Source organism: Nomia melanderi, chromosome 6 (assembly GCF_051020985.1).
Source record: "Nomia melanderi isolate GNS246 chromosome 6, iyNomMela1, whole genome shotgun sequence".
NCBI lineage: Eukaryota > Metazoa > Arthropoda > Insecta > Hymenoptera > Halictidae > Nomia > Nomia melanderi.
In genome coordinates, this window is record NC_135004.1 from 13614534 (window position 1) to 13630491 (window position 15958).

The window sequence follows — 15958 nt, forward strand, 5'->3', positions numbered from 1 at the left end:
AAGTTTCCTCTTCTAACTTATACAATTATATTAATCAATCGTTTCGAATTTTCTTATCTGTTCAACGGGAAAGTTTCCTTCCCCTCGTTTCATTCGTTCTTTACAATTTCCAATTGAAACCATCGACTTTTCCATCATCGAGTGAGAATGTTGCAGACGGCGTAATAACAATCATTATTATAATCTCTGTAGGAATCAAACAACAGGCGACGATCGTTCGTGTTAACAGAAATTCCTTTTTCTCGTTAATTCGAATACCGGACGCGTTCAACGGCCGTAATTTAGTTTGATAGCTGGAAGATCGATTACACGGCCGCCACGGGACACCGGGGGTGGGAGGAGACTCGCTGACAATAAGACTGACCCACGTAAATTCCATTACGAAGGATCGTCTATTGTTCCCGTGTCGGCTGTGCGGTACGTGTAACGAAACAAAGCGACAAAGGGATTAGCAAAACACGTGGCAGGGCGACAGCGAGCAACATAAACAAATGAGTCCCGTCAACCCCTTGGCACGGCGCGGCGCTGGGACATGGGGTGGGGGTTGGGCGACAATGAACGATCCCAAATAAAGGCGCCGCGCGAGAAAATCAAGGGCTCCGGGCATCGAATATTAATCGCGAAACGGAGCGTAATTACACACCCGGAAACAGCGTTCCTTTGATCGGCGGGAAGGGGGTCGGTGTTACTTAATCTACCTTGGATAGTGATCGGAATAATACCGAACCAGTATTGAACATTTGAAATTCGGATAGCTCCCTGATTTGGTAGAGCTGCAATCTCCAGTTGTTCGAATTCTGAATTTGAACATCTCCCTTGGAACACTTTGTCGTCGAGTTGTTCGACTATCACCGATAGCATCGGTATCGATTCGATCACCAGCCACGGGACACTCAGTTGATAGTCGCAGAAATGTTTTTATTACGAAATCCAATTCGTGTATGGTATGGTTCGGTGAACATTCGCATTACATTCGGTAGAACGCGTCGTAAATTATATATACAAATCGTTTACGGTGTGTCGTGATCTCGGGTACGTTCCGCGGACCTGTTCGGCTTTATCGATCGACGGAACACACCCGGTAGAATCGTGGATCGTGATTACGCGACACGATTCGAACAATCACGGGGCCCGGTCGCCTCGAAGGGGGTAAGGTTTATCGTTGCCATTTCTTTTTTTTTTCGTGTAATTAGCTAACATCCCGGGAAAAGAAGAGCTGGTCGGCCGATCCCGTGAAAGGTACTCTTCGATTGGCTATGAATGATAAGAACAGCGCGCCGTGAAACCCACGAAGGAACGAGGCGAAACGTGTCACGTGACGAGTGTGCCCCTGTTTTTTGTTTGCTTGTTAATCTTCCTCTAGGTTTTCCTGGTTTTTTTGTTTCCCTGTTTTTCTTTCCTTTTTTGTTTTTGGTTTTTTTGTTACCTCTGTTCCCGTTCGCGCTCCCCGAGGCACGCGTGACGCGTAAACATGACGCATGTGCATGACGGAAAGAACAATGATCAAGATGACGATGACGACGACGACGATGACGATGACGACTGCGGCGACGGTGACGGCGTCGACGACGAGGACGATGACGACGATGATTACCAACGCATGAACCGTCGCGGCGAGAATAATATGGCTCGACGCGTTACGTAGCCCGTGCTCTCTATGCTTATCCGTGTACGTTTTATGCAAATTCTGACGTCAACGAGTGGAAATTATATAGCGAGGTGACCCTTCGTCCGTTCCAACTTCGACGAAGTTACGATGCGGGCGCTGGAAATAGAAAAAAGAAGCGGCATTGCTTTAGACTGCGGACACTCCATGTTTCCCTCATTCGATCGTAACTCTCGCGCTGAGAGCTGAGGGAACTGAATTTTTTTGGATTAATCTATTCCTATTATTAGAATATTATATATTACTTATTATTATTATAATCATTTAGTATCTATTATTTAGATTAATCGATTCTTTCAGTGCTCTTAGGTCGAATTTTTAGGGGGAAGTTGACTGGTCCCCGCCACCTTCTCGTGTTCTTGTCCAAGTTTCGGTAATGGCTTTGGTGTTAATGTTAAAGCTACTGCTACACAAATATCGCTATCACTAAGACGACACGTTAACCCTCGTATGGCGTATGTTGAATTATTTATGAACACCTTGGAAGTTTGTTAAGAAAATGGAAGTCCTTTGAGGATCTGGATGGCTATCTGAGAGCTAGACAAAGACAAGTGTTCGAATCGCAACCACTCTTGCGACATAAAGACGATAAAACAGAATCAACCGCGGAACAAATGAGAATCGTTGAACATTCTCGTCGATTCCTCCAGCGTCGTACGTCATCGGATGCACGACAGGTCGATGACGCGATTAGTCGATTATTTCTTCAATCGCTACCGACGACTAGATTTTTAGTCCTCTACTGTACGGACAATCACCACGACAACGTACCTAACGTAATAAATTTTGATCGGGGTATAGGGCGTATAGTTCGGATTCTCGGTATAGGAGCACCGGGAGGACTGATGACCATTGTGACTTTCAAAACCATAAGTACCTTATCTAGAAATCAAGTTGAAAACAATAGAGTGCATTAAATTAGAAAGACCGTCGTTGATCAAGAATGATGTGCCGTTGAACCGGACGATCCAAGTGGAATGAGCAGAACCTGCAGCGCGGTTCGTTAGAGCGTGAAAGAAAGAGAAATTGAATTGCGACATGATGAACGCGGAAATGGCGACGAGAGACGGTCAATCCTGCAATGTTGCGGCAAATAAGTCCGATAGAAGTGAAGGGAAACAAAGGGTTTTACCTCCTTCAGCGGGCGCTGGCGCTGGTGCTTCTGCTGGGGCTGCTGGCGCTTCGGCTGCCGGCGCAGCAGCAGGTGCTCCCTCCGCTGGCGGTGCAGCAGGGGCACCCTCGGCTGGCGGTGCAGCGGGGGCTCCCTCGGCTGGTGGTGCAGCAGGAGCTCCCTCCGCTGGTGGTGCTGCAGGTGCGCCTTTGGAAGTACAGTTACGTTCTTAGTAAATCCTCTCGGAAAGACCGTAGTCACGTCAAAGGGGATGAAATAAAATCAAGAAAATGGGAGATTAAATCGGATTACATTCCCAGTGGTCGGTCAAAGGTTCGTATTCTTCAAGGAGGATCATGGTCAATTTAGAACAACAAATTCCTTTCTTGGTTTTCTTACAGCTGAGGTCTTTGAGGCCATTCTTTACGTGGATATTACCTGGGCTCTCTAACGCAATAGATTAGAAGCTCATAATTAGGTTGTTGTGTAGAGATATATATCTGTGTGGACTGATTCATCGGTAGGGAAACGAACTTTTCTTTTGGATTGATGGTTCTGTCAAGCGTATGCAATACCATTGAGTCATCACGGATGCAATCCAGGAATAATTACAATTCCGCATTCCTGAAGGTATCAAGCTATTCAATAATTGAAGGGTGCAAAGCATAAGGATACCATGTGACAGGTAGACCGTGGATTTTCTGCTATTCAGAAAACTATGTTGAAACTAATGACACTGGACATCCTGACAATTGTCCCCATTCCCATAATTTGCCAGCTCGGCCAACAAGAATGCACCAAAATCCACAGTCTGCGCAGTGAAAGAGATGTCTGCAAGCATCTGGGGATTACAAATCACGCCAGGATCAAGCAATTTGCAGTGACAAGTGTCTCTTAAGATCACCTTCTGCCGGTGGAGCCGCAGGCGCGCCCTCAGCGGGCGGTGCACCTTCCGCGGGCGCAGCCGCCGGTGCGCCTTCCGCTGGTGGTGCACCTTCCGCAGGGGCAGCCGCTGGTGGAGCACCTTCCGCTGGCGGTGCACCCTCCGCAGGCGCAGCCGCTGGCGGTGCTCCTTCCGCTGGTGGTGCACCTTCCGCTGGCGGTGCACCTTCCGCAGGAGGTGCACCTTCGGCTGGTGGTGCACCTTCAGCAGGAGGTGCGGCGGGCGCTCCTTCCGCTGGCGGCGGTGCCGATCCGTCCGCGGGAGCAGCAGGCGCTTGACCTTCCGCTGGTGGTGCCGCGCCTTCCGCAGGTGCAGGTGCAGCTGCTGGCGCACCCTCTGGACAATCACATGCTCGTTGCACTTTCTAAATCTACTCTATTACACGTCTACCATGACAACCGTCGTTATATTCTCTTCCGACTGCGCTCTTCTTGTCGCCGAAGAAGAAATTGCTCGCGATGCTTTTAGAGAACGTTCAAGTACACTACGTTAAAGACAGTTTGCGACATTCGTTAACGCGTTCTCGTTAAAAACGTTGAAACACAGAGATTACGTTAGAGACAACGTGCAGCATTAATGAACGTACAATAGAACCTCGATTATAGAGTCAATAGGTATTTCTCGCGATCTGGAATTCAAAATTTCGGTTATCTAGAGTCTCAATAATTTGTCAGTGTTTATTCTCAAGAATTTTATAAAGGAGCTTTCAAGGATTTTTCCTCGAGTCTTCATGTATCTGGATTGTTAGTCGTCCGATTGACTCGAATAATAGTGGCTCTACCGTGTATTATTGTTACTGTAACATGTACCGAGAGACGAATACCGGTAAAAAAAATTTGATACATTACTTTAAAGCCGGTATACTAACCAGCCGGCGGCGCACCCTCCGTTGGAGGTGCTACTGGTGCACCCTCCGCAGGGGGTGCTGCTGGAGCACCTTCCGCAGGAGGTGCCGCTGGTGCACCCTCCGCAGGAGGTGCTGCTGGTGCTCCTTCTGCAGGAGGTGCCGCTGGTGCACCTTCCGCAGGAGGTGCTGCTGGAGCACCTTCCGCAGGAGGTGCCGCTGGTGCACCCTCCGCGGGAGGTGCCGCTGGTGCTCCTTCCGCAGGAGGTGCTGCTGGTGCTCCTTCTGCAGGAGGCGCTGCTGGTGCTCCTTCCGCAGGTGCTGCTGCTGGCGCACCCTCTGGACAATCACATGCTCCTTGCACTTTCTAAATCTACTGTATTACACGTCTACCATGACAACGAGCGTTTTATTCTCTTCCAATTATCGTTCTTCACGTCGCCGAAAAATCGACTTGCTCGCATGTTTGTGAAACTCGTTGAAACACAGAAATTATGTTAAAGACAACGTGCAACATTCATGAACGTAACTGTGCGAACGAAACTGCGATGTTCAGGAAGTTGTATAGATTGTGAACTGAATGTTAATCTTCGGGGATAGCCCCGACATAGTTGAAAGGTTAATTCGGTTATTTCTGACGTCGCAGCCTTTTTGCACAGGAATATACTATTGTTATGATAACGTACATCGTGAAACATGACGAATACCGATTAAAGAAATCTGACACATTGCTTTAAAGACTGTATACTGACCAGCCGGCGGCGCACCCTCCGCAGGAGGTGCTGCTGGCGGTGCTTCCGCAGGTGCTGCTGGCGGTGCTTCTGCAGGCGCTGCTGGTGGTTCCGGAGATGGCGTTGGTGCAGCCTCTGGTGGTGGTTCCGGGGCGGGTTCCTCCTAGGCGAAAGTAATGGATACAGCACATCGCATGCAATGGCTAATAGGCAGCGCGAATGCAACGATGTCTGTAGCATTTAGCGTACGTTTGGACTGCCGTTAAAAAATTGAAAACACTATCGTTTAGTCACTTAATAAAACTCAGTTCCCTATGATTAAGCGAAAAAAAATGAAAATACTGCTGCTATTAGCTTAACAGGTACAGATTAATTTGTGAATCTTGTCACAGCGAATGCAGCCTGCGAATAAAATGCTAATACCCATTCTAGTGCACGTGCTGACTGAAATATTAAACAAAACGCTAAAATGCACTTGAAACTCGGACAGTTTCATGCGAACTGCTAGTTAGAGATCAAAGTTCCACCAAAATCTATGGCACAGTGTTGAACATCCGATCAATTCAACATGAAACGGCCCGTGAGTTTCTAACAGCGGCACTCTCTAAAACCCAAAGGACATTTTCAACTTGTTAACGGCAGTGTGCATATTTGATCTCTCTTTTGGGCGGAAGCGAACAGCAGCCGAAAAAACGCTCGTACCGTTTGCATTTCGACGCGCGGCACGGTCGTTTGTGCTCAAAACGCGACAGGCACAGTTTAATTTGATGCACGTGCACGAGATAAAATTTTCATTCGCACCTGCGTGGCACGTCGGCGGCACGCGCGCTGTTAAATTGGCTGATTTACGACGGGGCCGCGCACGTTCTCGCATTATGCACTCGCCTTATGATGTCGACGCAGAATGTACAGATAGATTCCACACAGGAACAAATAAGTATCAAAGTCACTTCGTTTTCTTAACCCCTTGCCTGAAAATGTCATGTCTTGCTGTGAAAATTTTTAACTGAATTCCATGAATCTAAATGTCTCTCTCACTTAGTGTTTTTTTAAAATAGAAGTTACATGTTACTTTTATATTACCAATTTGTTAACCATTAGAGTAAATGTAGACATAGGAGAATTATCAATTTCTTCCCTTTTTCTAACAAAATCTCAATGATAAAGCAGTTTTACCAAGCGCACTTGTAAAATAAATAACAGGACAAGGGTTTAAGTCGAAGTGATGTACTGTTCCTCTTTGGAATAAGTATGTACAGCTTAGTACGATTACAGATTTTCCCTTTTTCCTGGTGAATTACCAGTAATAACGTAAAGGCTCAGTGTAATTAGAGATTCCCTTTCTGCCTGGAAAGTTATCAATAATAAAGCATCTTGAGCATATCAATCAACGCACCTGCGATAGAGATCATAAAGCATAGACTCGAGCATTTATAGATGCATTATACGCCCGAGCCGAATATTAATACTTAAGTAACCGACTATTTAATTTGCAGCTATAGGTACGCTTTACGCGACCACCAGTAATTTGCGAATTCTCAGAATATGACGCTTCAAAGGAAAATCGAATGAAATGTAGTAATTTAAGACATACTCGTTTGACGCCGATTTCACATCGAAAACTCATGTCAAACATGATAATTTAAAACACACGCATCTCGTACCGAAATACTAAATATACAATATTACAGACTGCAAAAATGCAACATCGGTTATTGAACAATCGTCGAGAAACATTGAAAAAACGCATTGCCGGTTATTCAAGTGTTAACAACCCTCTACGTGACGTTCAAGACGCGACGCGCGCGGCCCTCTCAGGAGAATACCCTCGCGTACGCTCCAAGGCGTAAATCAACGGCCATTCACGATGCCGAATATTGTCAGGGTAATTAAACAACAATGACGCGATGATAAACACCGGCCCGAGTAATTTCAATGCGCGACGACCGAATGATTTCTGCGAGCAGTCCACGGTCAGCTGCTCTTCCGCGAATAATTCCCACGAACGGACGCGGATCTCCATAGAAAAATCGAGCTGGATAATCAATAACGATCGCGCGAAGCGGACAATAGGCATATACGATAACCTTACGAGCGAATAATTTTCCGTGAACGTCCCGTTTCCGTGTGACCGACGTCGAATGGCAAACAATGCGAGGCTCGTGACGGACACGCGGCAAAAAAGCTCGCCGATAGAGGCGGCACTCTGTAGCGAATCGTGATCAAGCGGAAGTTTATTAACGAAGCACCTACCGTGCTTGTCTGTTCGGCTGCGAATAGAATCATTTTGCGACAATGTGCCGTGAAATACGACTGATTCGTCGCGCCGCGCCACGTCCTTTATTTCCCAACCCCTCGTCGGAAATTTGAAAAATCACTTCCAATCGAACGTCACTTTGTATATTACATAATTTACGTTTAGACATTTCATTCTCCTCGGTTCCATTCGAAGTTAGATTATCTAGATTCAACGTATCCTCGACTGAGAAGAGTAAAGGGAAATAAGGATGACAATTCGATTCGAAGAAGTGCCTCGGAATCGTTCAACATTTCCTTGCGCGAATCTAAGTCGAATTCAATTAAGCCGTCCCCGATGAATTACAAAATGTCCAAGTTATCCTATTACCGAGACCATTCCCCTTATCTTTACACGCCTAGCAGATTAACATCGGAGATTTCAAGCTTAACGTCCCCATAAAATCGAATTATACCAGTGAATATCGTGCTCGTAAACGAAACCTTTCCAGATTCGAGGGAAATGTAAAAGGAAATCGGTGCAAAAAGTTTGAGTACCGAGTTTAATCCCGAAGTTTCGTTCGACCCGACCGGGGCTGTTATTTATAGGACGTGGCGTAAAATTTCTCGGCAGATTGTACACGGTCGACTGTACGCTCTACCATTTGATACGGCTCATTGAGCGTTCGACGGGATCGCGGCCTCCTCGCGGAGCAAAGGTACGGGCATGGTAAAAGTTTCGCTTCTTGCTCGTTGCCTGATAATCACGATGTAATTGAGCCGTTCGCGGAATTAACAGCGTATTAAGACGCTTCGCTCTTTACGCCGCCGCGAACACGACAGGTCTGTTATTACCGCCTAGCGAGCACAACTGATTGCCGCCCGAAGACGACGACGCTCGTAAAATCTGAAACGAGCCGATCCGACGATAATGCCGCGTATAATTCCGTGACTAGATCGGTACACCCGTCATCGATCATTTCTCTAGCGAAAGGCTAACGACGACCGATACTTCGTGACCTTTCATCCGTGGATGCCGTTTACGCAAGGTCTTGCATCAGCAATTTAACGTTATACTGCTCGAATATGCAATTTAATAATGTTCGAATTTCTTTTAACCCTTGACACCCTAACTGACTTTTTAACCTATCGGTAACTGGAAGTTATTTTCATAATAACGAAGAGTAGGGTAAGACACCTATGTTTTTCGTAGATAATACTCGTACGCTGATCTACAGTCGATTGCAAACTGTAGGGGAGACTTATGAGGTCTACGTCGTGCATCAGCTTCTACGAGCTCCTTATCTACGGAAAACATTGGTGATCCGTTTTACCTTACTCTTCTATATCTAATGAGAATTGAGAGATGTTACATTATAACGTTTGTTCTAAGATTTTTGCTGTAACAGCGTCACGTTAGAATATTTAGACTTTCTATGCTCTTTTTTAGGTCGAAGTTTGCATTTGTAGCGAATGCAATGATCTTAGGGTAGTTTCCTTTCTTTATTAATATGTTTAATACTATAAATGGTACTGTCGAGTCTATAGAGTGCAAAGGGTTAATATTATCTGTTGTCAGAGTATTATTAATATAGAAATTGCTCGGTTTCTGCTTCAACGTTGCGAGTCGTCTTCGATGCGTCAGTCGTGAATCTTTTTTACCAGGTACTTTAAATGCAACTATAATACATATTTAGGTTTGGTAGATATGTATATAGGTGAGAATGAAATATATATATACTACTACGTGACAAATTACAACAAAAATTAGTTTACGGAGAAAGAAAACAAAAAGTGACGTCAAACTGGAGATAAAAAGGTGATACCAAACACGACCGACGAGTTAACTCTCCGGTTCACGGGTTGCACGGAACGATACGGGAACGGAATATATCACAATGAGAGGAGCACAAAATGTAGTGTACAAGATGGGCGGTCGGGGGTGGACAGTATAATGAACACACAAGGGTACAATTGTTTTATCATTGTCGTTAAATATTTTCCTTTACAATAGTCCTTAATTAACGGTTCCCTTTGCTGCTATCTCGTGAAGCTTCGTTTCTCCCTTCGCGTCCGGTTCACAGTGAATTGGCGTGACGTATACAATCGGGATTGACGAGAGTAGAAAAAAAAAGAGAGTGAGAGAGAGAGAGAGAGAGAGAAAAGAGAGAATGAACCAAAACGTGTGACAAACGGGAATGAACGACGGTAAGGCGGTCGTGTTTCTTCTTCTTCTTCGTCTTCGTCTTCATCTTCTTCTTCTACTACTTCCCTTTCTTCCGGTGCTTGTTTACATTTCTTTACAAAAATATATATATATATATATGTATATATACACGTGCGTCATTTGGATGAGTGAACGGTACAATCAGTCGTGTGATTCTGAATTCTGGAGTCGGAAGACAAAACGTGTGCCGATGATGCATTCCCAGACAAAAGAACAGAAAAAAACGAGAAACATACAATGTACAGGAGTCGTAGCGGGCAAGACAGTTGATCAACGTGACGTCTTGCGTGCAATTCGGGAGCGGTGGACGTTCGATTAATTAATTGGTGTTCCAGCGGGGGGGAAAAAAAGTAAAATAAGAGAAAAGGAAACAAATGAGGAAACGCGAAAGAGACAAGAGAAGTGGTGGTCAGGGAAGTATCTTTGCGGTTCGCTTGTGTTTTTTTTTTTGGTTTTTTTTGGCGGTTTTTGGAGTTTCTTGCGTCGAGAGATGGTATCGGGTAGACGGATGGACGATCCCTTCTCGAATATGTCGAGACCGAGTCACCGTGTCTCTCATGCCTCCACCTCTTCTTCCTTTACCTTCTTTTCCTCGCCCTTCTTCGACCAGTCGGGTTTCTTCTGCAAAATTCAGAGAACACGCGTGAGAACGCCGCTGTCTTTTGATTGTTCGTGGCAACGTGGCTCAAATTCGCACACGCCGGGTTAGCCAGGTCAAGGTGAAACCTTCGCAAAGCGGGCTAACGCGCAGTGGACATTTTCGCGCGGGGATTATCTGCGGCAGCGATTCCCGATTTTATTCGCGGAATCCTTTCTGTTTCTTTTTTCTGTTTCATTCAACCCTTCTTCCGGCAACCGAAACGTTTACCGTTCGAATACACGAACGTCGATATTACATTTCTGTATAAATTTTGTTTATGTAGAGCCGCAAGAAGACAAGCGGTTACAAGTGTATTCTAAAATTTGAGATCCAAGGCAATTTCGTTAAATTTTGCACGGGAAAATAGCAAACTTCACGGAAGAGAATATAAAAATGGATAGTCAAGTACCCAACGCAAGGGTTGAATTGAAGTTTCCTATAGATTTTCGATTGCCAATTGGAATTTACGAATCGGGTTCGACTGGAAATCAGAAAACTCGATTGACGGGACCAGGTTTCCGCGGATCGGAAGTTGAAAACCGCTGCTCCGCACTTGCGCGAGAAATTAGGTCGTTGATTGCTAAAAATCCATTTCGTGTCCTCGCGTGGCTAAAAATCGCGCACTATGGAACCGTGAAAAATCGAAAGATCTTCAAAAAATCATCGGTCTCGTGTAATCGAGAATTTCGTGTCGAACGTTTCGCCGGATTTCATCGATCTTCTCTCCCCGTAACGTCATCCAGAAAGCCGTGCAAGTGAAAAAAGTGTTAGCGAGACAAAAAGAAGTGAGAGAAGAGTCCGCGTTCGAGAAAAAATGATTCGGAAGACACAGAAAAGAAATGCGTCGAGCGTGAATGTAGAAAAATGAGAAAAAACGTGAGTCGTATGAAGTGAGTGTGCCGGAAAAAACGTAATTGCGGTCCCGAAATCGTTAAGGAGGATAAGCGTTTCTCAATCTATCCTATCGATCCTGTTGCATCGTTTCCGTTCACACCATCCGTTGAGATCTATGTATTTTCTAACACACGCACGCACACGCACACTCTCCCCTACGGAAGCATGCCGATCTACGAGTTGATCGTTTAAAGCTTTACCTTATCTTTTGACGCGTTCTGCGAACATAATGCAAGAGCAACATCATTAGTCAACAAGATAAGACGTGGACAATTATTAGAGCGTACATACTAATTAATAAACTTAACGATTAACAATCGCGCCGCTCGTGATTCATGCGGCGGCCCCGAGGGACCGCGATCCAAGCGACCCCTTCGCGTGCCTCGATCCGCCGCCATGAGTCACGATCGAACGCGGTGGCGTGATCGAACCGTGCATCGATCATTCTAATTTCTTCGCGAGCCATGCCAGTCCCGTTATCACTAATTATCGTCGTTCTGCACTACAGCACTCTGTTTGCCTAGACAAAATTAAAAATTCGTTTAATTTTAACTGGTAAGTAGATCGCAGGTCTACTTATACTTTGACACACAATTCGAAAATTTCATTTACGCTACTGTGATGCTAGCAAAATCTTTTTCGCGAATAACAAATATAGTATATTATTATGTCACGGTATTATTATACCACTATGGAACTATATTACTTGATGTTACTCTATTTTAGATATTATCGTTTTACTAAACTGCTACATATATTACTATTTTCCTATATTACTACTTATATGTTACTATACTCTAAACATCACCGCGTTGCTATATCACTGTACATTACTATGAATATTCCGAAGTTACTGCGTCAAATAGAAATGAAAAAAATACCCGTCATTTTGTCGAATTTCCGAAAATCGATCGCTAATTCCAAAAACTTCTCCCATCGACTGTAGATCAACAGAAGACCACATTAGCGTCCGTGAATCCGTGGACCACATTCGCGTTCGAGTTTACGTTATCGGGGCACAAGGCTATTGTCTGACACGCGATTCGAATAACAGCGTCTCGTTACCAGTGACCTGGTTCCCGGACGGGTCCAAATAAATAAGAGCGAACGATGATCGATGCACGGCTGCGATTGCCGGACGAAAAACTTCGGACGGGACAACAATCCTACACATGTACAGCCTGGAAGCATGGCAGCCGAACGAACTGGCGGCAAAGAGGCAAGCTGCAAATGAGCTTTATCGCGTGTCTCGAATAAAAAACACATCCCCGAGTCGGGAAAAAGTGTGCACACGGTTCGCGTTTCGAAAGTCTCGTTTTATCGTGTCCGCGATACGTTTCTTTTTTTTTTTTTTTAATTCCTTCTCCTTTTGCTTTTCTTTTTATCGGTTTTATCGGTTTCGTGGTGTAAGAGTGGCAGAGACAGAGTCGAATGAACGAGTATGAGCGCAGACACAGTGAATGAATGTAGAATTAGAGACAGTGGCGGACAGAGATAGAAAGATAGAGAGAAAGAGAGAGAGAGAGAGAGAGATACAGAGAGTGTGTGTGAGAGAGAGAGAGAAAGAGGAGAAGATAGAGAGTGTGAGAGAAATGAAAAGGCACTTGTGAGTAAAGCGCTTCTGCTATTACGTACGAGATGAGGAAGAAAGTCAGTGAGTTTCTTAAATATAACTTTGTAAGCCATGCTCACCTTTTCATCGCTTCTTTATACATGTTATTCTATTTCGTTTCTTATATTTTTTTCGGTTTTCTATTTGAATCGTTAATCTTTTATTGTCATACTATTCTTTCTTTCCCGGCCATTTCGTTCCCTTTTTTTACCTTCTCGAGCCGAGCAAATTGCCTGTCTATCGCCGCGCGATTACCGAAGCGGCGTTAACAGTGAATGAAAAGTGAATCGAGGAAACGATGGTCGAACGCGCGCGTTCGAAAGCAAATTGGACCGACGATCCTTGAACGGCTATATTCCCGCGTGCCCCGTAACGTCGGGCGGACACGAGGGAAGGAGAGAAAAAATGAACAGAAAAGTAGAAAATAAAGATAGAGCGTGAGAGTGAGTGAGAGAAAGAGACAGAGAAGGAACCAGAGATCTCGGAGAAATAAAAAATTAGTGGAGCGGAACGGAACGATCCTCGATAATGTCCGGACCATTCGTTTTATCCGGATGCTTCGAGTAATCGTCTGATGATTCCCTTTTATTGGTTGCACCCGATTACCGGAATCATCGTGTCTGGTCCGAGTTGGGCGAAATGCAATCTGATTGTACGTTAGGACGTGTAATTTAAATACAAATTTGAATCAATTGCAGGTTGCTGCCTACGGCTATTAGCTGTACTTCCACTGTAGTGAATCAATTATCATTTATTCCTGTTTTCCTTCTGTAGCTGATAATCGTGTACAGCTTGTCATAATTTTAATTGGCGTTTAACATTCAATTACTGAATAAGCAAATAACTAAATAGACAGTAGCCAACTGTAAAATCTTCTGTAATAGAGCTTGGATGTTTGTAATTGATTAATCAGGACTAATTCAGTTTCAACTCGAGTGACGATTTAATCGAAATAACTCGATATCGAGTCAACCATTCCATCCGAATCTTTCTCAACGATATCTGATAGTTACACTTCGCTCAACATCGACCCCACTACCGGTCGTGCTTACAATCGAGCATGGTTCCGTCCGAAAAATCGTTGAAGATAATAAACCAAAAAAACAAAAAACGAAGTGAAAAGAGGCGCTCGCGCAAAATCAGAGGAGACGCGGCAGGTTTCGAGTACGAGTAAGGATGGTGAAATGAGACGCGAGGAAAAACACATCTGCCTCCGTTTACATGCACTTTCTTCGATCGTTTATTGACACAAAGATCTCAACCTCCGTTCGTCGACGAAAATATTTCGGTTCATGGTATCCTAACGCAACGATCGTTCGTACAAATCATAGTAAAACCAGGAACGTCAACGGATTTGCTTGTATGGGGATTCTGAAATGGGGTGAGTTTGTGAGGGGGCGGACGGGCGGGGGGGGCAGAGAAAAAATTGGCGAACAAGCCACGGTTGTGACAACGAGCGAAACAAAAGAGAGAGAAAAAAAAAAGAACGGGTACGTGCCCCGACGAGGCGCGTTCCCCGCGATTATTGTCCTGACAAATTCGTTTCGAGCGCGGGAACGCGATCACGCGGGCTATACGTCTATTACACGTGTAGGTACAATATCATCGGACGCTCTCTCGCGGACGGTGTTCTGTTCAACTGTTTACATCTGTTCTGTGTACGCGCACGCGCGATCGTGGTGATTCTCTTATCTGTTCTGTTTCTTATTTTGTTTTTTTTTTGTGCTTTTCGTTTGTTTTTTTATCGTCGGTTTTTGTGTTTTGTATGATGTTTTTTGTTCTTTAAATTTCTTTTTTAATCGTAAATCTACTTCTTCGTCTGCCACTCTGCCTTCTCGGACTTCTTGGGCTGTGGAGAACAACACAATTGCCTAGTCAACTATCGCTACTACTGGGGCTCGGGGTGGGGTCTATATACGTATACCAAAAAAAAAGAGAAAAGAAGAAAAAACGATCAAAAAATACGAGTCCCTCCAAGGAGATCCGAAGGAATTTCGTTTTCCTGGACAACGATCATTCCTATGTTTCTCTTATTGTGTCTCGAGCAGATTTTGCTGACTGATGACTCGTAGCAGATTCGTTTCTTAGAAACCTACTGCGATTTTTGCAGCTTCGGCGATACGAAGTTGCGATTCGGCGATCGTGTACAGCGATCAGAGGTGATCACTGTTGTTAGGGGATGACGAAGGTCTGATTATGTTGCTCGAGAACCAATTTCGAATGATCTGAAGGTGTAACCTACAATTGACACGAGGATGAACGTGTCCGCGTGATCTCCATAAAGGGACGCCGACCAATCGTCGCACAAAATAACTACTGATACAAGGTGAAAAAACCTGCCGTTCGGGTTTTTTGTACACGGAAAGAAAACCAGAGCCACAAAAACTGTCTTTCTCAATGGCTGGAAAAAAAACATGAGTACAGGCCCGCCCGTCGCACGGCGGAAAAATTCAAAACGTCTGACCTAAAAATTCTTTGTCTCCTCGACCCACGAAAATGCAAGAATTCCACTCTTTCTCGTAAATCAGAGATCAGACCTTCAACTTAAGACGAGATTAAAAGTCATTTTAATGATTAAACTAATATTTCCTTCGAATTGAACGCAAATTCTTCAGTACCAATTTTGAAGATACAGAAGACGATACATAAATTCCTCGGAATTTGGTAGAGGAAAAATGTTTCTTAGCTTTTCAAAAGTGAATCGTAAAGTCTTGCGTTTTCGCGAATCCAATCCAGTGGACGGAACAATCCGTCCCAGGGCCCAAAAACGAAAAACGGACCCAGCCATGGACGAGTGGGTGTTGGGGGGCCAAAAAGTGATGTCTACGTGAAAAATAAACGAGCAACGATTGCTCTTATCGAAAACGATCGTCCTTACCTCCTTGTCCTCCTCTTCAAGGGTGAACTCCTTCTTCTTCACCTGTTTCAGCTGGTTACGGAAGTTGAACTCAGCTGCTTTCTTCTGCAGCTTGGCGAACTTGTTCTCGTACTTGGAGACTTTCTTCAGCGTGGGCTTCATGCTGCGAATGTCAACAGATCGTTATCACCGTGCCTC

At 44.7% G+C, this 15958-nt stretch overlaps 1 protein-coding gene across 19 annotated transcripts in view; it reads right to left on the bottom strand.

Moving 5' to 3' along the window:
- Positions 1 to 897: 897 nt before the first annotated feature.
- Positions 898 to 15958, bottom strand: part of wupA (troponin wings up A) — a 46672-nt gene continuing 31611 nt past the window's right edge. For 7 of the 19 annotated variants that reach the window (XM_076368641.1, XM_076368643.1, XM_076368635.1 and 4 more), the window contains 8 exons: positions 15782 to 15923; positions 11492 to 11509; positions 10340 to 10378; positions 5317 to 5458; positions 3682 to 4056; positions 2799 to 2984; positions 2438 to 2548; positions 898 to 1765 (listed from right to left, as the gene is read on the bottom strand). In XM_076368641.1, coding sequence (XP_076224756.1) covers positions 1752 to 1765; positions 2438 to 2548; positions 2799 to 2984; positions 3682 to 4056; positions 5317 to 5458; positions 10340 to 10378; positions 11492 to 11509; positions 15782 to 15923 — 1027 coding nt within the window. In that variant the 3' untranslated portion in view covers positions 898 to 1751. Of the gene's footprint in view, positions 1766 to 2437; positions 2549 to 2798; positions 2985 to 3681; positions 4057 to 4588; positions 4904 to 5316; positions 5459 to 9504; positions 10379 to 11491; positions 11510 to 14690; positions 14753 to 15781; positions 15924 to 15958 lie in introns of those variants that run through there. The other 12 variants (XM_031978978.2, XM_031978979.2, XM_031978977.2 and 9 more) reach the window with 7 other exon arrangements.